Source organism: Rattus rattus, chromosome 12 (genome assembly GCF_011064425.1).
Source record: "Rattus rattus isolate New Zealand chromosome 12, Rrattus_CSIRO_v1, whole genome shotgun sequence".
In the NCBI taxonomy this organism is placed as follows: domain Eukaryota; kingdom Metazoa; phylum Chordata; class Mammalia; order Rodentia; family Muridae; genus Rattus; species Rattus rattus.
Genome location: NC_046165.1, coordinates 48444124 through 48471965, shown reverse-complemented (window position 1 = coordinate 48471965; position 27842 = coordinate 48444124). Strand labels below are relative to the sequence as shown.

General features: G+C 39.6%; 2 protein-coding genes and 1 non-coding gene across 3 annotated transcripts in view; 1 reads left to right on the top strand and 2 right to left on the bottom strand.

Annotated features, from left to right (window-relative positions):
• Gtf2f2 (general transcription factor IIF subunit 2) overlaps positions 1-27842 on the bottom strand; it is a 121968-nt gene that overhangs the window by 53563 nt on the left and 40563 nt on the right. Inside the window, exon 5 of the mRNA XM_032917430.1 lies at positions 2143-2224. Coding sequence (XP_032773321.1) covers positions 2143-2224 — 82 coding nt within the window. The remainder of the gene's footprint in view (positions 1-2142; positions 2225-27842) is intronic.
• On the top strand, positions 14752-18574 carry Kctd4 (potassium channel tetramerization domain containing 4). Its single transcript, XM_032917429.1, has one exon. The coding sequence runs from the start codon at positions 14930-14932 to the stop codon at positions 15707-15709; it is 780 nt and encodes a 259-aa protein (XP_032773320.1). The 5' UTR covers positions 14752-14929; the 3' UTR covers positions 15710-18574.
• Positions 24303-24433, bottom strand: LOC116914104. Its single transcript, XR_004389671.1, has one exon. It is a non-coding gene; the product is annotated as a small nucleolar RNA SNORA5 (small nucleolar RNA).

Here is a 27842-nt window from a genome sequence, read left to right as displayed (position 1 = left end):
AAGAGGTTCCCACAAGTAGCCCAATACTTGATTTTGTACTTTTTCAATATTTGTAGTTATCTGAAGATCATTTTTCAAAAAGGCTCATATTATAGCATAAACTTCACATAGGCTGTAAACGAAGAATGAAATATCTCTTGACAGTTTTACAAAGCTAATTTTCATTTTGACTGTCAAGGGGTTGGGGATTTAGCTCAGGGGTAGAGCGCTTGCCTAGCAAGCCCAAGGCCCTGGGTTCGGTCCCCAGCTCTGAAAAAAAAAAAAAAAAAAAAAAAAGTTTCATTTTGACTGTCATTCTTTTCCTTGCCCCAGGGAGGCATTTAAACTGGGGGAAAGATTAGACAAAAGAACAAAAACCACATCTAGCCTTTTTTTGTACCCCCCTTTCAGGAAACAGCATCTAATACAGTAAAGAAGGGTGTGTGGAGAGATGGCTCAGTGGTTAAGAGCACTGACTGCTCTTCCAGAGGTCCTGAGTTCAATTCCCAGCAATCACATGGTGGCTCTCAACCATCTGTAATGGGATCTGATGCCCTCTTCTGGTGTGTCTGAAGACAGTTACAGTGCACTTATATATAATAAATAAATCTTTAAAAAAAGAAAGGAAAGGGGGTAAATTTACAATACAATGTGACCTTAGAGGTGCTGGTTTCAACTATCTGTCTCCCAGGCAGGAATGCTGGACAGCCAGGAGACCAGTTATTAGGCAGCACTTTCTCAAGGAGCAGCACTGCATGGCTAAGGAAACTAGCCCCTAAGGAAAGTTGCTTAGCAACAGTGTCTACCCCATGCAGAACTGTTTCTCTAGTGCTGAAAATGCACCTGGCAGATAGTATAGAATGAATGAATGAGTAGAGGGATGGATGGATAAGTAACTCTAATCTTACGGTGCTGACACCTATCAAATACAAATCATGAAACTGGTATTAATTTATTTCAGGATAAAAAATGCTGATTCGCCAGTTGGTGGTAATGCACACCTTTAATCCCAGCACTTGGGAGGCAAAGGCAGTTAGTTGGATCTCTGTGAGTATGAGGCTAGCCTGGTCTACAAAGCATGCTCCCGGACAGAGAGACCTTGTCTCAAAACACTGGGGGTGGGAGGGAGATACTGACTCAGAGTCTTTAAATATTGATTACAAAATGTTAATGGCATATAGAAGTTGGGGGGCTGAAGCAAAAATCTCATTAACAATACATAACTTTACAAAATTCTCAATAGATCAAAAGCAAAATTATTCTCTGGTAACCATACTTGCTTCTTCAGACAGTAGTCTGTACATATTCATTGTAGGGAAATTATAGTCTTTGAAAATAAAACACTATGAAGACCATTAGACCATTGGTGTCATTAGAAAACCAAGATTTGTGGTGGGGAAGGTGGCATTATTAGAAAAGCACCTGTCAATTATGGAGACGTTTGCTCTTCAGCACCTACGCGGGGGTGCAGTACTATGCCAGTGCTGAGAGGTGGAGACGTGTGTGTGTGTGTGTGTGTGTGTGTGTGTGTGTGTGTGTGTGTGTGTGTGTGTGTGTGTGTGTGTGTGTACAGATCCCTGAAGTGGCAGGCCAGCTGGCCCATTTACAGTAGTAAGCTCCATACCAACTGAGTGCCCTGTCTCCAAACACGGGGTCTCCAAAACCACACAGAACCACCAAAACACAAACTGACAAACAAAAATGACAGGTGGAAGGCACCCAAGAACACTATTCATATGACCTCTGACGTACACACCACACTCAAACAAATGTGCACACACATACATAACTGCAAGCTTATATAAATACAACTAGAAAAAAAAATACCCTATCAGCTCTGATTTTAGAATGTAATACAGTAGGTTAAAGTAGCTCCAACAGCTGATTCTGAAGTTTCTCTAACAAAGATGTTCTTACTACTACCCACTATTTAGCCCTGGATAGCTGGGAACTCACTATGTAGACCAGGCTAGTCTCACTCACAGAGAACTGCTGGATTAAAAGTGTGTGCCATCATGTCGAACTCTTGGTTTGAGCCCAAAGTGTTGGCAGCAAACATTTCAAACAGAACCCATGGCTTGGATGAAGCCAATAAAAACCTAACATGTGTCCTAAGACCCATGAAAAATATTGAGCATCAATTTAAAGTTACTAAACACTAACCTCTTTAGTTTCATGTAGTTTTCACTGGCAGCAGGTCGGCATTCCGCTCTCTGAACCACTATTCCTTCCAATGACAGTTTATCTTGAATGGAAAGGGGAAAAATGTATTCAGAGATAATATTCATCATTTCCAAGACGGCATTTTGACACATAACTGAAACATAATTCATATAACTCAAGAAAACAAAAGTAGAGTAGTAAGTTGAGAGCAACATCTTGTATCAGAATAGAGAAGCCTCATTCTTAGTGAGCTGAAAACTGGGGCCTTTCTGCCTTGTTCCTTGAGCTACACTGCCCCTTTACTCAGACTGAAAAGACCCGGCAGTGCATTTAATCTAATGAAGTAGAGGACTCCACCTGTAAAACAAGTTACTCCAGAAATAAGAAAAAGTCTAAAGCACTAAATCAAAGGTCCATACATAAATGAGCTTCTCGAATATCCTACAGGGGAATCAGCCAGGTGGGAAAATATAACACTGGGCACATAATGCATTATGTAGGTAACAGTGAGTATACGGAATCACGCATGATGAACCTGAGGTTGTTAATGTGGTTATGCTTAATGTGGTTAAGCTGAGGGGCACATGTCTGTAGCAATGGGGAGGGAGATAAGGAGGCTTGGGCTACATAGACGGACTATTACAAGCAAACAGTGATTCTACTATGAATATCTGTCTAAAAAGATATTTTTTCTTACAGTCATCCTGACTTAACCCAGGAGAAATGGGAGAGGAAAGGAAGAGGAAAAAGAGGAGGGGAGAGGAAGAGGAGAGCCTAGACCTGACAAGCCCACTGGCACCGGGCACTGTGGCGGAGTGAAGCTGCCATGTGCGAGGCATGTGAGTGCCTCTCACAGACAGCAGCTGTAGGTCTACAAAAATTCACCTGAGCACTGAGAAGGCACCAAGAAAAAAAATTCTCTGACTAACCAGAAATGCAACTGATTTATCTCTTCAGGGTAACCTACTTCATTCATTCCACTATGAACGACTACCATTCAAAGTCACCACGTGGGCACTGTAGAATCAAAGATGATTAAGATACAGCACTGTCTACAAGCAGCACACATTTGCTATACGAACAGTGACACGCAGAATAAAACAGACTCGTATGGAACCACATCTACACAATCCACTAAAGAATATCTTCCAGTGACCTTCCTAGACCTTTGTCTCCAAAATTTAAGGAGTTATAGCCTGTGGTCCTCAATACTAATTATGAAACTTACCATCTGAATTAAAAATTGTCAGAGTACTTCAATACAGAAACTCTTCAGCACAATGACAAGACCCACATCTACTTCACAGTACAATGTGCCAGCAAAGAAACACTATGCACACCACAATTCTTTACATTTTAAACCTAAAAATAAGTCCTGTCATGAGTAGACTGAACTTTTTCAAAGCAAACACAAATCTTTTTTGTTTATTCACTTTACATCTCACTCATTGCCCCCCTTCCTGTCATCCCCTCCTACAATCCTTCCTTTCTTCCTCCCCTTCTCTGAGCGGGTGGAGGCCCTCCCGGATATCCCCCAACCCTGGCACTTCAAGTGCTTCTTTTCCCATTGAGGCCAGACAAGGCAGCCCAGCTAAAAGAACAAGTCCAATATGCAGGCAACGGCTTCTGGGACAGCCCCTGCTCTAGTGGTTTGGGACCCACATGAAGACTGAGCGAGCTGCACACCTGCTACTTCTAAGTGGGAAGGCCTAGGTCCAGCCCAGCAAACACAGATCTTATATTCCAGTTTGTCTCTGATGAAACTGAAAGTTTTAAACAAGAACATGCTTCAGTCTCACAATAATAGAAAAATCTGGGAACTTCTGCTATATGGAGTATCCTGAGTACATGAAGAAAGGCCCAATACTAGACAGTAATCGATGCTTTTCTAAAACAAAGTAAGTCTGGAGGTAGCATCCCTGATAATTCAACCACAGATCCAAGTATTTACTAATACTGAATGCTAAAATGGCTACTTTAAGGCTCCCCACCTATTTAACAGTACCCACTCTAAGAGAGTGGATTTAACTCTTAAAGGGTTCTGCCATCACTTTTACACACACACACACACACACACACACACACACACACACACACACACACACACACACACACACGTATGTTATCTGAAAGGGTGGACAGGAAGTTCAAGGTCCCTGCTCATTTCAACTTGACCAGCACTTTCTACTCCTCAGTTAAGGTTACTCACACAGCTGGAGAGAGGGCTCAGAGGTTAAGAGAACTTACTGCTCTTGCATAGGACCAGGGTTTGGTTCCCAGCACCCACATTGGGTTTGTAATCATCCTTAACTCCAGTTCCATGTGATCTGTTATCCCTTCTGACCTCTGCAGGCACTATGCATACATGTGATCTACATACATATATGTAGGCAAAACACATGAAGTAAAAAGGTTATGCATTCACTCCTTCAGACCAGACTTTTATGTTTACCATATCTTTACAAACCGAAAATTGCTTTCATATGTTACTCAAGGTAAATGGAAAGTCTTAATCATTAGCAATAAATATTCCCAAGAACTGGTTGGTGTTAGTTAACTATTTCTCAGTTTGCTTCCCCTATTTCCTCTTAAATTTAAGAAGCCAACTCACTTTGGAAATGGCCTCCCTAAACATGATTTGCTTGTTCTTTGTTTAAAGTTAACACATACTTCTTAAAGACTCAGGGGAACAGTCATTGCTTATAAACCAGGGGAAAGGTATTGTTGGTCATGGTGTTCTAGTTTAAAGCACTCACCGGCACACCGCTGCTGGTAATTACACAGTGTACATATTACTATAGAAATCCTTACTTAAAACTACCTTTTGGACCAATCTGAAAGAACGTGAGTATCTAAATGATGATCCTGTTACTGTTACACACATAGGATGTACTTGTCAAGTGCCTGCCGTGTAAGAAAGCAAGCACATCAGAAACAGCAGAGATAAAGGAAGCGTGCCTCATGTGGTAAGGGAATAGAGGTGAGTGCAGTGTTTGTTCCATACCATATATTCTCAAAATGTATAAATGTAGCATGATTTCCCCATTCCATGATATGTACATATAACAAAACAACATATAACATACCCCAAATGAATTGGTTTTACTTATGGACTTACAAAAAATTCAAAACTGAATACATTCACATTGCCTTTTGTTATAGATCAGACTGACCCGGAACGTGCAGACTCACCTGTTTTTGCTTCCCACATTTGGGGAGTAAAGGTGTGCACCACCAACCCTAACACCAAACACTGCTTTGTTTCAAACAAAAAAGAAACACAGAAATCCCCAAATAATGTTCCTTTATTTAATGTAAATGTAACTGTTCTTTCTGTCTATCTGTGCGTGTCTGTGTGAGTAAGTGACTGTATGTACAGGTGACCGCAGAGGTCCGAAGCCTCAGATCCGCAGGTCTGGTGCTCACAGTGGTTGAGAGCCACGTGACATTGGTACTGGGAACAAAGCCCTGGTTCTTGGCCAGAGTACTAGTGTTCTTCACAACAAAGTCATCCTCAGACCTGTGTAACTTGAAAAGTGTCCATGGCATGCCACATGTGGCAAGTGCCCAGAGAGGTTAGAGAGGGGGTTTGGAGTTCCAGCCAGCTCTGAGCACCAGATGTGGCTGCTGGTATACAAGCGTGGGCCTCTGGAAGAGCAGCAAGTGCTCTTTCCTGCCGGACCAACACTGCAGGCCCCAGCATGACTTATGGATATGTAAAACACTGGAAACAGCACAATTTTTATAAATGTGAGAAAAAAGGCTGAGCTTACAGGACTCTCCCCAAACAGGTTCAAGGACATATTCATGTCTAGTAGGATAGGGAAAAGAATATACAGGTGGATTCAATATAATGGAAGCACTGGACATACCTCATTTAATTACTCCCAGATTAACTCGGGCACCCACTTCCCCATTATTAAATACAGTGACAGATGCAGTATTTCGCCATACACTAGTGGGTAGTAGGTTAATCGCAAGCACTCCCACATACTTCTGCTCAAACTTGTTGATACTAGTTTAAGTAATTATATAATTTGATTATGAATTAGATAACTTTTTAAATTAAGAGAAGGGCTATGGGGCAGGAGGCTGTTTTTATGAAAGTCTTTGTTAAAAAATCTGTAAAGGTAAATTCTTTTAAAAACATACTTTTAAATTAGTTGTAAACTTGGGAGACCAAATCTATAAGGATTTGGTCAGTGTTGCCGCGGTATCCTGCTTTATGTTTACAGAAACCCAAACTGATCATTTAAATTAGAGGTTTAATTTCCACAAGAAGAGAAAGCAGATGGACAACTGGCATCCATCCTGTACTTAAAGCAAAGCTTTATCTTACATCACTAAGGAAGCGGCCTAAGGTAAGCTGTAGGAATACTTGCTAATCTTACTTTTGTTGTGTTGTGTTTGTTGAGACAGGACATACTATGTGGCCCTGAACTTTTCCTGCCATCTAATTTAACTGAACAATTGCCTCCTATGTCACCACATATTGTATTGTGCAATGTGACTAAGTGTTAAAACTAAGTGTTACAAAGCTGAGTATTGAATTAAACACAGAGAGAAGTTATGTCCAGCTGGGCACCAAAAAGAGCATTGCTAGAAACCCTGACAACTGGAAGGATTTAGGGAAGGTAGGATTAGAGTGATAAGGGAACTCAACGTCACTGAAACAGCCGTGGCAGTAGCTTTTGACAGCACCAGTCATGCTCTTATACCTGGAATTTCCAGTTCAGAAGACTCAAACTCCCAATGACGAGGACCACGTGGTGGTGACTACTCATTCTACTGACTCTTCACCCCGGCTTTACACTTCCTTCCCTAGGTCTAGACATCGGCTAATCTTCTTTGTGAAAAAACAAACCAACCAAGCAAAAAACCTCTTAGATCTTTTCTAACCTGCCCAACTCTTTGGCCAGATTGTTTTACTAATTTTTATTCTTGTTTTATAGCCAGAAGACTCTTAATAAATATAATGGGAACAGAGAAAATTAAAGAGTAAATAAAACATACACTAAAAACAGATTTGTAGGCACCTAGTGCCAATGCTGCTTTAGGAAAAGAAGTAGTTTGTCAGCTCTCTTCAGCAAGTTACATTAGTAAGTAAGCAGGAAGGGTGTGTGTTAGCACCATCATGTGAACAATGACATCAGCTACTTAGGAAGTCCTTAGGCACCCAGAAGTTCATTTCCATGAGACTACTGAGTTCCATTTGCATGTGGACACCTTAAAGGACACTTCCAACTCCAGCTACAACACAACCGGACGGCTAGTTGCTGAGAGTCTGACCTGATCTTCTAGACTTTTGAAATCACCCCTCTACCTACCATCTTTGAAAAAGAAGTACTTCTAATCATGTGCATCTGAAAGGTAAATGATATCTAATATTCCCAGTAATCTCCTTTCTCCTCACTTACTATATTTTCCTAGAAGGTTTTTTTGGGGTGGGATAAGTGATTCAGTATCCCCTATTAAGAAGTGAAAGGTTAATCATCACTAATTTGTGAATTGATATTTTGATCTTCTCTGACCTTAAGGAATGAGATAATACACGCCTTCTTATAATACCATTCAACTCAGTATGTTGAAAATACCCAATTTAACAAGAACTTAGAACTGTAATTGAAAACTAAGCTCAAAATCTAGAAGAACCTAACTTCATTACACTTCTCCTTTTCTTCATGGATGGGGAGAAAGAAGGCTGGGAGGTGCAGACACACACAGATGCTTCAACCCTGCCTAAGAGTACCTGCTGGTGACAGGCTGTGTCTAGGAGCAGAAAGGAAAATGCTTGGTTAAGGGTGTGGAAGATGACTTTGGACAGTCTTGTCAAACAATAGTTACTAAACAGGGTTCCTTTTTGTTTGTTTGTTTGTTTTTGGTAAGCCAATATTGTAAAATTACCATATTTGTATTATTTTAATTTCTTCTACAAAGCCAAATTCACAAGTCATTGTTTCACTTGATTTCAGACAACAAATGATTAAGTAAACACAAAATTCCTTAAACACAGAATTTTTACTCTCAATTTTGCTTTCAAGAATATAAAATGGAGGCTTAATGGGGGAAAATGTTTGCCATGTGAACATCAAGAGCTGAGCTTAAACCCAGAGCCCCAGTAAAGTTAGAGGAGGTTATATATGTCTATAATCCTAACGATCCTAAGCAAGATGTGAGTACTGACAGAATAATCCCAGAGGCTCATGGGCCAACTAACCTGGTGTCCACAGTGTGAACAACGACAACGACCCACGTGTGACCCACAGTATTAAGTCTGCACATAGACTGTGTGCATGTATACATGCATTCTCATTTTCATTCTCTCTGTCTCTGTCTCTCTCCCTCCCCCCACCTCACTCTCTCAGTCAGATGGGCACTCTCTCAGTCAGATGCCTGCCTGTAATTTCAGCACTCAGGAGGCACAGACAGGAGAAACCAGGGGCAAGCCATTGAGCTAGCCTAGCCCAATTGGTAAGCTCAGGTTCAGTAAACAAAGTAGGGCAACAGACAGAAAGACCCAGCACCAATCTTCTGGTCTTCATTTACATGCATGCACACACACATGTACCGGTACATGTAAATATACATCTGTGTGCATTTGCCACACACATCCAGAATAAGACAAATAAAATCTAGACACAAAATAGACTTAGAAAAACAAATGCTGTTTTTATATGCAGGAATACTATGCTGTAATAAAGGGGGCAGGAAAGTCACTGTAATATAGGACAGGCTGAGCATCTGTAATCAAAATACTTGGGGACAGAACTGTTTCCAATTTTGAATTTTTACAGATTTGAAGTATTTGTGTAGGCTCTACAAATAAGCACCCCAGTTCAAAAATCCATAATGCAAAACTTCAAACACACTTTGAATTTCAGATTTAAACTTTTATGAACATTCAACCTATGGTTTGAATTAGGCCCTGATTAAAGGATATTATTAACTGGCTTTAGCAGCTATATTTGAAATCATAGAATTCGCACATTGTTAAGTCTGATTCATGTTCTCTTTAGCTAACCTTTAATAATCTTGTTCTCTCTTTTTTAAAAATTGTACTTATCAATGTATGAATGTTTTATCTGTATTGAGATATGTGCACCCCATGCCCACAGTGCCCTCAGAAGACCAAAGAGGGCACTGGCTTCTCTGGTAGTAGAGTTAAAGCTAGTTATTATCCACCATGAGGGTACTGGGAATTGAGCCTGGCTCCCCTGGAAAAACAACCAGTGCTCTGTCTGCCGAGCTGTCTGGGCAGCCCCACATAACTCTCGTTCTCTTTACCGTAACAGTAGTGAAGTTCTTTATGATTTTCAAGATACTATTAAGAGTTCTTCCATCAGGGCAGTGGTGGTGCAGAAGCCCAAGGCAGAAGCAGGCAAATCTCAGAGGGAACTCTAGGAGAACCAAGGATATACAGAAAATACAACAACAACAAAAACAAAAACAAAAAAAGTTCTTCCAACTATGTAGATTGGACCTCCTTCAAGAGCCCAATCTCTAGATTCTTGGCTACCATGAGGCAAGCACCATGCCACCCCATGCTCTTCACCTCACCTCGTCCCAAAGTAGCAGAGCTAGCCAATTACAGACTGAAAAATGGTCTGACTATGAGCAAAAAGAACTCTTTCTTAAACAACCAGGGAATCAAAAACCAAAACAAACATCAAAACCCAACCTCCTTTAAATTTAGACTGCTTCTTAGAAGCAGGACTTGGTAGCACCCGCCTTTCTTTAATCCCAGGCAGATCCCTGAGCTCCAGGGTTTAAGAACTAGGGCTATGAAAAGAAACCCTCCCCGCCAAAAAAACAAAAGCTGGGCTCCCTCCTCAGAGCGGAGTTTCCTCAATGGCTGGTTCTTAGGGGGCTGACTCTCAGCACCTGCTGGACTGCTCTGAGAACATGCTGAACTCCTTACTCGGAACAGCCTGCTTCAGCTGCGGCCTGTGGTGGTGTTTCCACAGCTCTTACTAACTCAGTGTTCAGCAGCAACCTTTCCTTCTTTCAGCATCTCTCTTTCATTCCCATTCCCCATTCTTTGTCTTTATTTTCCTGACATATGAAAGGAGCATCTCAGAGTTGCTTAAAAATGACATCAATTCCAAAGTCATCATTATATAATATATTGCTAAGGAAACAAAATGCTGGCATTAATTTTTGGCAAGCCAATGACTTTAACACAATTTTAGAAATGTTAAATGTGAAAAAAAGTGAGATTTCTCCATCCTTAATCCCACAAACTTTATAAAGGTTTTCAAAATCATACCTTCATTCATTCAGAGCTTAGACATGGTTATTAACATAATTACCTACTCCCCCAAACCAGTAAAATTTGACTTTGCCATACAGAGCCACAAAAAATGAGTTTGTACAATGTTATAATTCTAGAGCTGACACGATAGCAGACAGATGCTTTGCTAATCTACGTAAAATAAGTTTCAAGTGGCTACAACTAAAAACAAAGGGCTGGCAAGATGGCTCTGCAGGTAAAGGTGCTTGCCACCAAGCTTGATGAGCTAAATTTAGTCTGTTAATGAACAGATTCCCACAACTGTCCTATTTACTTATTTATTGGTCTATGATGTGTGTGGGCCACATCTTGAATGTCCACACACATCACACACCATATAAATAAATACAAATTAGAACAAACTCTTCATTAAACGCTAATTTTAAAGTTTAACTTTTACTTATAAAACATGAGTGCTGCTAAAAGAGTCATCCACAGAGCACACACGAAGTAGGAATAACTAAGATTTAAAGCTGTCAAGACTGCCCTTGGATCAAAAAAGCAAGATTGTGGATGGAACTTTACCTGAACTTCTCTCACTGGTCTATCATTTTTATTTGCTCTTTTGATAGAACACTCTTGTCCCCTGTACTCTTACAAGTCTAGAAAAAAGTTGCCAATGTAGCCACAGGCCTCAGCTTCTGTGAAGAAGCAGCACCAGAAAACCATGAGGCATGAATGACATGTTCACTTGCTTTTCTGGCCAGAGACCATGTCCAGTGAGTTCCAGAAGATTCTGGTTCCCTGCATAGCTTGAGTGATGCTGTGGTCAGTTAGCTGACCCTGTACTTGTGTCAGTACTAGTTTAGCCCGAGGAAACTGCCAATGCTATTTTGTATTTCAAAATTCTGTATTTCAAACACAACTAAACTTTGACATGCAAACAGAACTAGATTCACATGAAAAATTTTTTATTCTGTGGCATTTTATTTTTTAATAAACAAAGAGGCCAACATAAAACATTCATGGGGAATGCAGTATGGATTCCACTCACAGCCAATGCTTTAGCGGGGGACCATGAGGAAACAAGCCACACGTCAAGAAGAGAAACTCGACTTGTAAAAGCAGTGAAGTCAAAGCACAGATCAATACACTGGAAACAGAATGGGAGTCACGGTCAGAGAGGGAGACACAGTAGCAATCGAGCACAGATCGACAGCTCTAGTTGTTTTCACCTTTCTCTCTAAAGTCACGGAACTCACCATTTCAAAGGAAAAGCAATAAAAGCAAATGTGAAATAAGCAAAAGTTCTGGCGGGGATACAGAATGTGAAGACATTCTGTTAATGGAAGCTCCTGAAACCATGGCTGCTTTGGATCTCACAGAAGAGAGATCGGCTGAGTCTGGTGGCATCAGCCCCTTCCTGTATCTGTCAATCGATGGGAGCTTCCTCACATGGCATAACATATAAGCAGAGCCTGCACATGTCCTATGCCAATCACTTCCCATTAAGAGTCGGTAGAAAAGATGGGAATTCCATTATTAGCCTTGCCTAAGTGCTGCCTTCTACAGACAGTAGATGAGCATTGCCTCATAATGGGAAGTATTGCCAGAAGTCGGTTAGGCATTGGGCTTAACTATAGGAAATGAGATTTAAATTCACAAGTTGCTGAAGGACTCTTTTTGTAAGGTTCCAGATTATGGTGTTTAAGAGGTTAAACGCCTCTATGAGGTTTTCTTATTTCCTTTTTAAAATTTATTTTGAATTACTATGTAGCCTAGATAGCTTTGAATTCAGGATCTTCTGACCTCAACTTCTGAGAGCTGGGGATAAGGGTAAGCATGAATTACCACACCGAGTGATCCAACTCGTAAGAGTAAGGTCATAAGGGAAGCAGAGCCTCTGCTTCCCACAGTGACGCCTTCCTGACTACAAAGTTAGATGAGATGCTCTAAGCTAGTGGTCAAGGGCGGTCAAAGGAGCCAACCTTTGATGTGTGGCTTTGGTTCTTGTGATGGAGTTGCTGGACTGCTAATTCTACGTTATACTTGTAGTGAGGCAGAGAAACAGTCATACAAACGGACTCTCTCTGGTACTGTCACACAAGTACTATTATATAGTTTATTACATAAATTTTATCATTTATTATATTATATTATATTATATAGTATATTATATAGACTATCTGACTACCTTCGACAAGCATCTATCACAATAAAAAGTCAGAAGAGTCCACACAAAGCCAAGCTAGCAAGTGTACAACACAGGCAGCAATAACCAAAGGAAGCCTGTAAATCCAGGAGTGCCATCACATGGCTGAAACGCAGTAACATGGGATGCAGTGGCATCTACTAGATGCCAGTTTCCTTTTTTAAGATGCAAGACGGCAGACAAGACACAAAAGGGAAGTCCTGTGGATTCACATCTCTTTTAGTAAGGCACCATGAGAAGGCTTCAGTTACAACCAGCAGTGGCAGCCAAAGCTGGCAAGCAAATCGTGCATGGCGAGTTTGCCGAAGCAAAGCACACCATAGTGAGGTTGCGAGTCTTAGGGTGAGAGGCACATGGTGGAAGAGTGTCAGACCGTGTCACAGTAAGCCTATAAGCTAGGTATGGTGTCTCACACCTGGAATCCTAGCACTGAAGAAGCTGAAGAAAGGAGACTATCAAGATTTTGATGACAGGCTAGGCTAGAAGGAAACCCTGTATCAACAAATAAAATAACAACAGGCGAGACTGAAGAAACAGCATGTTTATCAGTGGTGCTGAGAATCTGTCAGCAGAAACTGTAAGTGGGCTTCAGAAAGAGATAGCAAACTTGCCTGTTTGACCTGCCCACCACCCCAATGGAAGCCTGTTCTCTAGCACCAACATCAGGGGGGTCCCATGAGGGCATCTACAGACAGACCAAGGAAGCTGAGCTATGCCAGAAAACCTATTCCTAAATATGATCATATTGTATGATTCAGGTGTCCTGTCAGTTCATAAAGAACAGACTGCATGTATCTATGAACTACTATGCTCTTGCTGATGTTACTCAGTGGTAGTAACAAAACTCCACGGATTTCTAAACTGGTATCTTTCTTCCACCCAACTATTCAGTTCTTAAAATAAGTCACACCCATAGCAAAACTTCATTTTAACACACACACACACACCCTCTGTCAGAATGTAAGAGCACACTCTTCTTCAATACTACAGGGCTGAGAAGGAGGCATTAGTTTATGGCTCTACCAAGGCAAGTGTAAAACCCAGGTAAACACAAAAAGCTCTCTCAGACGAAATTCCCTCTTTGGTAAAGAAGCTGAATCTCATGATCATAATCAAACAATGATTAGGCCTTAGATTTCTAGTCCAATTTCAAATTTTAAATGTTAAATTCATTATCTGCTATAAAAATATATAGTTTAAAAGATATTTAATGAACAGAAATGTAAGTGACTTTCATATAAAAGCCAAACTCTTACAACAGAGTTCCTCGGGGTAATTTAATAGACAGGCTGCTCAAGTAATATGTACTAGAAGCACACCCAGATTTCTTATCTCCAGGGCTTTGATTCTAGAAGCCTAAGCTCAGAATCTAAAATGCTTTGGAGGGTGATTTTAAGGACGAAGAGGCAGGGAAGCCCTCCACTCACAGACTCCATCACTCTCTGTGAGATAACAAACCCTAACGACACGTAACCATGACACTGTAACCAAGCAGGCATCAGAATCATCTTTCTCCCTGCACGCACATGGCTACAGTTTTCTCCACAGCACCGAAGCAGGGTAAAACGAGCTCGTGGATTTGCTATAGATCGTAACTAACAAAATGTGAATGAATACTACAAAGCCAGCCTGCATGACTTTTTTTAACCTTGAGGTAAAAAATACGTAAATAAACAACCTTTTGTGAAAAGAAGCTCTGCAAATTTCTTATTTAACAAAGAGGTCCAAATCCAAAACACTAAATTCAAATTCAATGTCACAACAGCACGTCTAGATACTTTTGTCTGAGTCTAAAACATTGCAAACACTGTATTTTTATAGGAAAAAATTCTATATGCTAGTTTCTTTCACCTTAGATTCCCTATTATGACTTATTTTTAAATAAACCAGTACAACATATACTATTTCTAAAAAATGACAGTGTAACTCAGTATTAGTCTACTGACTTAGACTAAGCAATGACTTAGACCTTTAGAAACGGACAGAAATTCTCATTTACCTGGGAATTAAACTGGAGTGGCAGTTTAACTGGTAAGGAAAGTCAATTTACTCTGAGTAAGTCTCATTTACTCAAAAACAGACACAGAAATCCTTTCACAACAAATCCCTTCCCTGACACAGTTAAATGCAAATTCTCTCTTCCGTCTTACTCCAGAAAGCTCCTGCATGCATAGCTGACACGCCACCTACTGCAAAACCCAGCTGCCAGCGCAGGCGGTGCTACCAGCATTTCATTGCATCGCCAGGCTGGGACGGAATAAAGGCGTGCTTGTGTGGTAGTGTTTCTTTTTTAAAAGAAAAAAATCTCCAAGCCAAGAAGAACAAGCTGAAATAGCATCCTGAAAATGGAGCGTAAAATAATCAGAAGGGAAAAAGAACGGGAGTACGAAGGGAGGCACAACAGCCTGGAAGACGCCGAGCACGGCAAGAACTGCACATCCACACTGACGACCCTCAACGTCGGTGGGTATCTATACATTACTCAAAGGCAGACACTGACCAAGTACCCAGACACCCTCCTGGAAGGCATCGTAAATGGCAAAATCCTCTGTCCATTTGATGCTGATGGCCATTACTTCATTGACAGGGACGGGCTCCTCTTCAGGCATGTCCTAAACTTCCTACGAAATGGAGAACTTCTACTTCCCGAAGGATTTCGAGAAAATCAACTTCTTGCTCAAGAGGCAGAATTCTTCCAGCTCAAGGGGCTGGCGGAGGAGGTTAAATCCAGGTGGGAAAAAGAACAGCTGACACCCCGAGAGACCACTTTCTTAGAAATAACAGATAACCACGACCGTTCACAAGGACTGAGAATCTTCTGTAATGCTCCTGATTTCATATCAAAAATCAAATCTCGCATTGTTCTGGTATCCAAAAGCAGGCTGGATGGGTTTCCGGAGGAGTTCTCTGTGTCGTCAAATATCATTCAATTTAAATACTTCATCAAGTCTGAGAACGGCACTCGACTTGTACTAAAGGAAGACAACACCTTTGTCTGCACCTTGGAAACTCTTAAGTTTGAGGCCATAATGATGGCTTTAAAGTGTGGGTTTAGACTGCTGACCAGCCTGGACTGCTCCAAAGGGTCAATTGTTCACAGCGATGCTCTTCATTTTATCAAGTAATTACCTGTCTCATGAACAAAGGCAACAAGCATGCAGCCAGCAAGCTTCAGAAGCCACAGAATCAAAGGCATCCCAAACAACGTGCCCAGCTAGCTAGTCCAGAGCCCGGCTGCTAATCAAGTACTGTGAGCTAACGGTATGTAAATCTATCACTAAAGATGTCCTTCTCTGGGGTGTTCTGCCTTCACATTCCCACCGACAGTGAAGCTGTGGTCTTCTACACTGTAAATAAAGACAATGCTTTTGCTATTTATTTTTTTTCTTTAAGCTGTCTTTCAATGAGAATGTCTTGGTTTCACCTATCATTCACTATAGCAAATGCTAACAACATACGATTCAAAATCTTTTCTACTTAAGAGCAAAATTCCATGAAGAAGATGAACTGGTTTATAAAATAAACATGGAGAGCAAATTAAATGTACAGAGCTACCTAAAGCAGGGGTGACAGTGAATCAAAATGGGATTGTAAAACACATTCGAGCTACTGATTTGACTTTTAAAATAGCAGGCACCAAAAGCTTTATTATAGTTCCTGTATTTCGTACTAGAATTATGGCTAAATTTATAATTTTGCTGAAAATTTCTAGGAAACTGCTTGATAACAATAAAAAATAAATAAAAGCACTGCTAGCTTCTTTGCTTGTATTAATGATTGCAATAAAAGTTACACGTGTCACTTTAAAAATGAATAGTGCCACTTGATGATTGTGCATGATATCCTGCATGCATGCAATCGATCACCTGCCAGGCTACAGTAGCACCTTACTGGTCAGCAAGGGACAAAAATTAGCAACTGCACTTTCCCACACAGCACAGCATGGGCAGTTTGGTCCAGGCTGAGCACATGGTGTGAGAATGGAAGACCCACTCTCACAATCACTCTATGCTCATTTTTCAAGCTCAAAAATATTAAATGAACATTATTCAAGAACACTCTTACAGAAGAACTTTACTAATCTTTTAAAAATCTATTATGCAAAAAAGTCTTTCAAAATTTCATACTAAAACCCACAAAGTCAACACCTTACTCAACTCCTCAATTACTCAATTTAGTGTTATACTAAAACTATCTGTTCTGCTGCTAAATCTCAGAGTTGTGCTAATGTTTTCTATCTCATGCTAACAGTCACAGAAATCTTAAACTTTACTTTATGAATGACTGCTTAAGGACTCTTCTCCCAGCTAAACTCTAAATGTGGGGCACGCCTTGCCTACTTACTCTGCAAAGAACACCTACATCATTCCTATGGTTTCACCTACATCATTCCTAATGGTCTCTAAGAACAAATTGTCTATTTAAAATAAGCGAGCTGGAAGTGGTGATTCATATTGGAATCCCTCTAGCTGAGGCAGGAGGATTAACGAGTGTTTTGAGGCCATCTAGGGTTAATAGGTGAGGCTCTATCTCAAAAAAGACAAAGCAAAAGAAAGAAAAAGGAGGCAGGGAAGAAATCACTGAAACTAAGTATAATCCAACCTTATTATAGTAAACCAACAAAACCTGTTGATTATCTTGGCTGAGTTTGAATAGTTAATCATATATTATAACACTTTGATTACATATAAAATTTAGAATAAAGCTCAATATTAATTACTATTAACTATAACTGACTTTCACTTACAAGTTCTAAGGTAATATAAAAGCTGCTTATGCAGACTAAAAGAAACCCTTTAAAAAGTACCGTGCAAACAAAGTCCTTCAAAAATTCATACTAAAACAACAATCAATGTCAGCTACATAATTTCCTCAGATGTTACATTAAGAAAAAACTGCTTTGCCTTCTGTATCAAATCTTAATGAACTTTGAGTGGCTTGATCAGAACGTAAAGGGACTACTGAAACGGTTTTTAAAAAGTACAATTTGCCAGTGGCTGCTACTCAACTGTTTATACATATATACACCTCCCCAGACTAGGGGCTGACTTTTCCTTGGCATTCAGACTGCGTACTGAGAAAAACTGGTAGTGATTTAACATCATTGTCAAGTTTTTTCTTTCTCAAGGTTTCAGCCCAGATAATAAAGCTGTACTGATACAATGTGTTACTAGAGACACAGCTAAACCAGCCTCAGAGCTGCAATAAGGCTTCCCAGGACTTAACTAGAGAGGTTAGCTTTCATGATGAAATCATTGATGCTGTTATGAACTACCAAAGGAATCCATGCATGTTTATGTAGCTCTTTAAATGAATATTCACTTCTGGATTTAAGTCCTCAAACTTTAAGGCACCATACTAATCTACAACAATTAGTAGTGGACAGGAAAACATGACTATACTGTCTCCCCTCATACCTCTTTAGAAACATATCTTTGCAAATTCAAAATTAACTATATTTACAGATTCTAGTGCCTAAATGCTATGCTATAGGTACGCAGAAAATGTCTAGCTTTAAATTTATGGTTTTCTAGAAATATTTACAAGGATCTTACTAAGATATCTTGATAACTTACAAAAGGCCAAGAGTAAAGCTTCCGTGACAGTTTTGTTTCAATGACTGTGTAATTTCTTTCTCATAAGCAAATGTTATAAAGAACTCATCAGTGTCTCTTTATCTGTTTAAAGGAAGGTGGTAAAGGTTATTTACTATACTTCCAGGACCTAAGAATACATTCTCCTGTATTTGGACCTAGCCCATGCAGTGGTTCTTGTACCCAATTTTAAAATGTCCTTATGGCTTTCTGCTGTATTGTAAACTGTGCCTGTGCATCATGAAGAGTGAATGAAACATAAGACCTCAAATAATAAAAAGCAGATGACTATCCCAGCCTAAAGATGAAGATAACAAATAAGCCTGCTCCAGTGTTTCTCTGAAGTCTTAAGTGCTCCTTATAAAGCACTACTAATAAAAAGGTAACATTCATTAAGTTCCTGTTGTCTGGTTTTTGTTTTGAGGTAGAACCTTACCTGTAGGCAAGGCTGGCCTCAAACTCCTGATGACCCTCCTACCTTGAGCTTCCTAAAGCTGGGTTCCTGGTTTGGTGACCACCTGTGTTTTACTATAGCCAAAGCTCAAGCTAGATATCTCAATTAACCCTCAACGCCAATGACTGTCACGCTCTTCTTCCAGCAGACAGAGAAAGAAGGGCTAAGAATCCCTCCCTACTTCACGGTTAGCAAGAAGCCCAGGCCCATAGCCCGGTTTAGTGGCTCTAGATGCAGCACGGAATGCTTCTGTGAACCAAACCACTCAGATCCCCAGTACCTAACCTAGAACTTGGCACAAAATAGACATTTACATTCATAACTCAATGTGAATACAAAATACCAGATACAGTCTGTCTTACATATGTACACTTTCACAATGCAGGCATTCTAAAAATGTTGAGTGAAAAATTGAACTTTGGAATATCAAATAACTTTTTTTAAGCAAATAAGATTTTTAATGTCATGTCACTGAAAGAACATGAGTGAATCATCCATCTCATAGACTAAAGAATATCCAAATGTGTCTATTTATGAGTCTACACTTTTTACATACCAGGTTTGCTGAAAAGGTTAATCTTTTAGAGCCTGCATTAGCTGTACTGTGAAAAAATACTTTTCTTATGAGCAAAACATGCTTAAATAAAATTCTCCTGAGTTCTGGAATGAGATTCTATTAACGTCTACAAACTAGAGGATGGGAAGTCAATACTTAATCCTTTCAAATTTTTAACCTCTTCCTGGACAGGTTTAAAGTGGGGGTTGTATGTAAAACACTTCTACTTTAGACTTTGAGGAGAAGTGTTAAGTCTGACCCAGTGCAAGGACATCCTCCTAGTCACAAGTGTTAGCCATGCAAAGTGCAGGACCGCACATAAGTTATGCTTCCTACTAAGACATGAACGAAGTGCAGATCTTTTAAAAATATATGCTTTCTTATGCAACAAAGTGAGTTATTTTAAGACAAAAATATAAAACAGACTTCATTTAATTATTAAAAACACACGATTTTCTTCAGACTTTCTAGTTCTATGTAAAAATTTATAAGAAAATAAGCTAGCATTTTATTAGCAATTTTAAAATCAGTGGGAACGATACAGATGATAAAGCAATTTAAAAGCCAAGCCTATTTAATGAGTTATGAGTAAATAGCTCACAATGCAAGGATGTTGGCTAAGGTTAAAATTAGTGTCTGAGTCATCATGATTATTGCTTGTGAGCAGAGATGTAACACAGACCATCCAACATAGCCTGTAACTCAGTAAATGTATGTGTACGGCTCTAACACACATGGCTTCTGTAGCTGGCTTCCTAATCACATTCTGTTTAAGCTACTATTAAAATTCATTTGCTCTGTCAACAAAGGGGGAAGTGTTAAATAAGCACTTGCTGGGCACAGAGATATATCAAAGAAGAAATCTAAATTTACCTGAAATAATTTGTGAATAAGAGATAACATTCATCTTTCCTTGACAAAAATATATAATTGGCTAAAGTGATTCTATCAAGCAAGTTACTTAACTGTATCCTGCATGCTATTATAAGTTATTTATATGTAACTAAATTCCTCTACCAAAATAAAACGTCCACATCTTGGGTTGAGGATGACTGGCAGAAGGCTTGCCTAGCATAAGCAAGTCTCTCCTGGGTTTGATCTCCAGCATTGGCAGCGGGGCGTGTGTGTGTGTGGGAAGTGTATGTGTGTATAGCTTAGGTATTACCTATGAGAAACACTGAATTAGACGTTAAACAAACAAAAAAAGGGAGCTCTATTAGACAGCAAATAGATATTCCTCCCTCATACCATGGCAGGGTTCTCAGCTGTACAGGCCCCAGTACATCTGGTCACATCTCAAAACAGTTCTTAATAGTTATCTATAAAGATCTACTTAATTTTTAGAAATTCCTTTTTGAGGCTAGGCTCAACTTTATACAAGTGATTTTGATTAATATCTTCCAGGACATAAAGCACAAATTCTTCTACATTAAAGTGTGAAACTGAGCTAGCCTATTAATTTAGTCTTAATTACACCCCATTGATTTTACTTCCTTGTAACAGATGTTCATTAACTTTTAAAAGAATTCTTAAGAAATGCTGAATAAATTATTTTAATCTCAATACTTCCTTGAATTTAAGTCTTTCATCACTTAATTTTGTAATGATTTCACATTTGCTTAGGTATATCACTTAATAAAATTTTAATAATTATGACTGAAGATACTGTCATCTTATATTTTGATTTTGTGTATTTTTCCATAAACATTTTTTAAAAAGTCTTATATTTTCAGTTGATAAAAAATATGGGGGGCTGGAGAGATGGCTCAGCGGTTAAGAGCACTGACTGCTCTTCCTGAGGTCCTGAGTTCAATTCCCAGCAACCACATGGTGGCTCACAACCATCTATAGTGGGATCCGATGCCCTCTTCTGGTGTGTCTGAAGACAGCTATAATGTACTCATAAGTAAAATAAATCTTTTAAAAAAATATGGCACATGACATGATGTTTTAAGCATGTGAGCACTGTGGAAGGGATAACAGAACTATTTATGGTATTACTTCACCTATCTTTTTATTATGAAAACACTTTAAAGAGTACGTTATTAATTACAGTTAACATGTTGTAAAATAGCTTTAAAAATAGTTAAGTTAGTAGGGCCAGCTTACCAAACAACAAAACAAACAAAAAAATACCACAACCATTAGGAACTCATGACACACACACACACATGTGTGTGTCTGTGTGTTACAAATCAGCCAGAAAACACCACACCGAGATTAGTATATAAAATTCAGTTAGCTTGAAAACTACAAAGACACATTAAAATATCATTCTGGCCAGCAGTTGTATTTCCTTTTCCCATTTAGTCTCAGTGAAAATTCTGCAATCTAAGTATAAGATGGTCTGAGTGTTGGTACAACACACTTTCTGAGTATGAAAAGGGAGAAAAAAAAGAGGGGGGGAATTCCAGCATATCTCTTGAAGAGCAAAAGCATTAGTATGCATATGAGAAATAAAATGTCACTAACAATTAATGTTGAAATAGCAAACTGGGCTATATACAACTTTGGCAGTTGTTATAATGTTATGGTTTGTATATGATTGGCCCAGGGAGTGACATTATTAGGAGGTGTGGCCTTGTTGGAGTAGGTGTGTCACTGTGGTCGAGGGCTTAAGACCCTCACCCTAGCTGCCTGGAAGTCAGTCAGTCTTCCACTAGCAGCCTTCAGATGAAGATGTAAAACCCTCAGCTCTGCCTGCACTATGCCTGCCTGGATGCCGCCATGCTCTTGCCTTGATGATAATGGACTGAACCTCTGAACATGTAAGCCAGCCCCAATTAAATGTTGTCCTTTTAAGACTTGCCTTGGTCATGGTGTCTGTTCACAGCAGTAAAACTGTAACTAAGACAGCAGTGGACAATGAGATATTTAATGAACTCAAAGGCTACCTATGTATTAAATAAAGCCACTCCCAGCACTCACTCTGGAAAGCATCATCACGATACCACCAAAACCAACTAATTATTTGGTATCACTCCAAGGCTGCTTTAACTACAGGATGCAATTTTAAAAATCTAAGCAATTACCTTTAATGTGTGTGAGAATATATGCTGGGATATTCTCTCTCTCTCTCTCTCTCTCTCTCTCTCTCTCTCTCTCTCTCTGTGTGTGTGTGTGTGTGTGTGTGTTTTGAGGATTTGCTATTCCAACAAGAGAACCATCACCACCCTGTTCTCTCCTGCACAAAGGCCAAGTCTGGTTGTTTTAAGTTTCCTGATAGTACGTGGTACCTGACAGTACTTTTACATTGTAAAGGACGATCTTCTGGGAAAAGCCTATGAATTAATCAGAACAAGTCAGAAAAGTAGGAGGTGCTGGGGATACGATTCCCTAAGAGAAGGCACATTAAATGCACGGCAGTGCTGAGGCACGGCAGCAAATGTTTAAGCATTACCTTTTATTTTACCCTCTTCCCAAACCAAGCACGAGGGGGGGGGGGGGGCAAGTAAGCAACATGTTAAATTAGCAAAAAAGAAAGAGGTTAAAGAGCTATTTTGCAGACGAAACAATTTCAGGAAAATATTTAGCTTACTAATGTTACAAAGTTTGTGATCTTGCCTTTTAGTTAAAATATAATAAAATAATTTAAATTCAAATGAGATGGAATCTTGTAAATACACGCGAATCAAATTTTTCATATACCCTTTTGCAACATGTCATTATAGCTTGATTATAAAAGCAAGATAACAAACACCAACTTTTCTTTAAATGTTAAGACAAAATATAATCATTTATAGCTAACTTTTTATTTCCTTGAAAACTGACAAATGTTTTAATATTCTTCTAAAATGTGCATACTAATGTCAAAAATTAAAACTCCCAACAGAATCAACCACCATGCATGAGGGGTTTTTAAGTGTTTTAAACATGCTGCAACTTTATCCTACTGCAAGATTTCCTTCTCCATTTTCCACATAAGCACTGTACTCAAAGCACCAACATGACAATGTCCTGAGCTCCTAGGGAAGACACTGCTCACCACTTCTCAGAACAACCTTCTCTTCCTTTGCTAGGAACTCAACTGATGTTGGGGGGAGGGGGAGGAAAGGTGGGAGGATGCACCAAGTTAAATGTATTATTTCCTGGTGTTCTAGGGTTGGTGGTAGATTCTTGTGCTTTTACCAATGGCATATGTAACTTATAATATGCTCTTAAAGAGCAGAAAGCCTGGCTGGGTCCTTTGCCTCCTTCCTTTTGCATCTATTGCTAACAAGATGCAGACATGATGGTTAGTTACAGCACTCATGCTAGATAACTATGAACAGAAACTACAAGCTAGCAACAGCAGAGCATAGCTGATGACCGCAGAGCCAGAGTAGTCAGGACTTGTCACCTTAGCACTTCCAACAGAGAGGGGGAATGTATCTAAGTCACTGATGCCTTGAGATGCTGTCAATCGGAAGTAGATGGGGAGTGCCAGCACTCATACTTTACAGAACTGAGACCCACAGAGACGGACAACTGTCCACTCCATAGCTGACAAGCAACCTTCAAGTACCAAGCTCGTACCAAGCTCTTAGTCACTCTGTAATGCTGTCTTCTCACTAGACCTGAAGAACTCAGTGAGAAACCTGACCAAGAACATGAAGTTTGCAAATGTCAAGACAACACTGGAGGAAGGTTAGGACCACTGTTCATTAGATCAGGACAGGCTTTAGTTTAATTTAATGTAAGAAGTCTCAGTTAACCATAACTGAATTCAGCTTGTCTTGATAAGTATGCTGCAAGAAATATGAGGGCGAGAAATCCATTTCCTATTGGGGCCCCAACTACAGAAGGCAAAAAAAAAAAAAAGGCAGAGATATGAATAGCTGTGCTGGAGAGAGGTTCGGCAGTAAAGAGTGCATGCTACTCTTGCGTAGACCAGACTTCAACTCCCAGTGCCATGTCAGATCCTTATAATCTCCCCTGTAACTCCAGCTCCAGGGACTGATGCTCTCTTCTGATCTCCAGGGGCATGGGCACAAGCGCGTGCGCGCACACGCACACGCACACGCACACGCACACACACACACCCTTAAGAGTGTGAAGAGAAGGTTAAGTGGCTAAGAGCACTTGCTCTTGTAGAGGATTTAGGTTCAATTCTCAAAACCCACATGGCTGCTCATAACTGTCTGTCACTTGAGTTCCAAGAGTTATAAAGGTTACTAGTTGTAAGTGTCCCCAGTGAGCAGCAGAGCTTGCTGTAGCAGCCATCTGGGCCAGCTCCCATGAAAGGATGGAATCTGACTCGCCTGCAGCCAGGTGGTGTTTTTCAAAATGAAGGCAAAGGAGAGGAGGGCAAAGAGAGAGAGCCAGGGTGGTGAAAAGGGGGAGAGGGTAGGGGTGATGGCTGGAATATGTTTAGGGCATAAAACAGTTAACACAGTGAGCCCTGTAGGTTACTGAGTTCTCTCATTCTCTCGTTCTCTCTCTCTCTGTCTTTTTTATTACATCTACAATACCTCTTACTAAACATATGCATACTGAGTACAGGTATCTGTCTGACAAGAGTGTATTACTGAGTTCTCTTTTTAAGTTACTCCTAAATATACACAATCATCTATAAAATAAAACTACTATTATTTTAAAACTGTCCAAAAGATAAATATCTATAGAGACCACTAGAACAAAAAGCATCTTGAAATTAGAGAAATTAAGAAATGGAAGACACGAACAAAGGCAAATGAGAGGTGAGGTGTGGCTTTGTACCCAGGCTCCTTTGCTTCTTAACTACCTTGATTTTCTTAAATCAGCAAGTCACAATGAAGACTGGACAATGCTGTCATTCTGGAGAACGCAAGACTTAGCCTAGTTCATATCAGTCTCTTATAAAGTCACAGAGAAGAAAGGTTGACAAAAGGACACACACGAGACCTTAGCTTACAATAAAGGTAGACCACTACTACATTTTGGTACAATTTGATACATTCCAAAGAAATTCATTTTTTAGACTCATGTTTTTAAAACATCTACAACAGACACTTATTTAAAATTGTCTTCACAGCATAAGACTCTTGCCTGTCCAAAATTCTAGCCCACATCACCATGGGCTACTATTACATATGTAGGAAATAACGTAAGGATATAGGGTAATAAATATGAAAACAAAAGGTTTTTTTTTTTTTTTTTTGGTTTGGTTGGTTTTTCAAGTTTCTCAGTGTAGCCCTGGACGTCCTAGAACTTGCGCTGTAGACCGGGCTTCACCTCAAAGATTCACCTGCCTGTGCCTCCAGTGCTGGGATTAAAGGACCGCACTACCATTGTCTGGTGAAAACAAGACCTTTTTTATTTTTAAAGCAGAAGAAAATTCCATTGTGCTTGCTAATTCTACCTTCAGTTTACAAATAGAGAAACTAAAGCTTAGCAAGGAGCAAGGCACTGCAGAGCACAGCAAGTAACAAGAGCTCTGAAGTCAGCTTCAGAGCCCACTCTCCACTACAATATACTCTCCCTACCTACATTCTCTTTCCCTTTAAAAAGTAGAAAGCTGTTTCTTACCCCTACTCCATTTTTGCAACACTATCAGCAATACAATTAGAGGTAAAGCAGTCCACCTAAAATTGATTTTAAGAGCACTGCAAAAAATAATGGCCATGTATGTTTAAAGGGTTTTTTTTTTTCCTTAACAAAATTTTTTCACTCTGCTCTATTGTCTGATAGTGTTGTCAACTTGACAGAATCTAAGATAATTTGGGAGCTGGGCCTCTGGCTCTACCTGAAGAGAATTATTTTTATTATATAGAGGTGGGTAGAACTGCCCACTGTGGGTGGCACCATTTCCTGGCCAAGATCCTGTACTGTGCAAATGGAGAAGGTAATGGAACATCACCATACATTTATCCCTCTCTGCTTCCTGATTGTAGATTCGATGCTACCAGTTGCTTCAAGCTTTTGGTGTCTTATCTTCCACACCATGACAAAGTATGTACAGTGAAATATGACCTAAAATAAACCCTTCCTCCTTTAAATTGATTTCTTGTTAAAAGTATTTTGCCACCCTGATAGGAAAAGAAACTAAGCTACTGTCAATATATCAATAAATTTCAAGTTGCCACTATTTGAGATGAGTAACTCTTCCCTTATCAGGGTAGCCAGTGAGGAGGGAAGGAGAGAGGTGATGCCATTAGTATATGACTCTCACGTTGGGGTTTAGTGGGGTTTACCGTGACAAGGATAAGAGGTCTGGCGATTTATTTCTTCACTCATTCATTTATTCATCCATTCTCTCTGAATTACGCAGAAACAAATCATGACTTCTTCAAATTACCAAAAGAAAATACTAACATAAAAATTAATGCAATAGTTTAAGGCAATTTATATGACAGCTTCCAAGTATAACAAACATGTAGAAGTAGTAACACAATCCATTTTGAAACAAACAAAACTTAAGAAAATAAAAACAATCCTTTTTCATGTCCTAAATAATACAGACTAAATTAGATCATAGCTCATAATTAACAAAAATATACATATTAAAAACTGGATTTTAACATCAGGATGGTTCAGTAAACCAGTCAGATTTTCAACAAAGTATCTACAGTACACAAACAGCTTGGAAAATAAACATTTACGACCAGCTATAATTCTGTTTGCAGTGCAAAAGAGATATAGGTGTGTGTGTCTGTGTCTGTGTGTGTAACTATTTATCTAACACAGACACAAAGAAGGAACAATTCTAATGTATAGACTAAAGTGGTCCAGACTGGATATCAAGTGACAATTTTATGGTTCTTCTCGAAATAATGTAAGCTACAGTAGGCAGTCTCTGAAGATAACAGTCAACAATAATAATCCCTCCCGGGGCTGGAGAGACAGTTCAGTAGGAATAGCAAGCATTAGATCCCAAGTCCAAATCTCTAGGACTCATATAAAAAGCCACAACTAGCAGCATGCATCTGTAAAGCCAGGGATGGCAAGGCAAGGACACCCACCCTTTTTGAACTGGCTAGCTCCTGTTCAGTGACAGGCCTTGTCTTCAAAAACTGAGGACAGATATAAGGAAGATACCCAGTGTTGACCTCTGGTCTCTACATGTACACAAGAACACACACACATAAACATGCATGCACACACCACTACACAAGTATTTACACACCTCTAACTACAAATGCACTCCTCCCCCCACACACACACACTCAGATAAGAACCCCTTTCGTCTCTGTGCATGCATATGGCTGGTCTCAAGAAGTGAAGTTAGGTTGGTAAGATGGCCCAGCAGTTAAAGGTATAACCACGAAGCATGAAGACCAAGTTTGATACCTGGAACCCACATGGTAAAAGAATCTTGCATGCTGTCCTTGAGGGGACACACGGGGACACACGGGGACACACACACACACACACACACACACACACACACACACACACACACACACCCCAAATGTAAAAGTGGAGTCTATCCATTTCCTAAGAAATCCCTGCTCAATGAATCTCATCTTGCCTGATTCCTTCCTTCTTACAGAGCATGGAATAAAAAGAAAAAATCAATTTGGTATGAATTTAGAAAATAATTATTTATTAAACAAAATAACTTAATGAATCCTGATAGAGCATTTCCCCCTATTTTAGTTTTAAACTTCAGAAAAGCATTGAAGATAATATATAATAAACACTTACGTGCTCCACAGCTGTACTGGACTAGATCAACATTCTCATGATGCAATTTA

What these genes read in the sequence shown, in the direction of transcription:
- Kctd4 (XM_032917429.1), top strand. Translation starts at nt 14,930, where the DNA reads ATGGAGCGTAAAATAATCAGAAGGGAAAAAGAACGGGAGTACGAAGGG.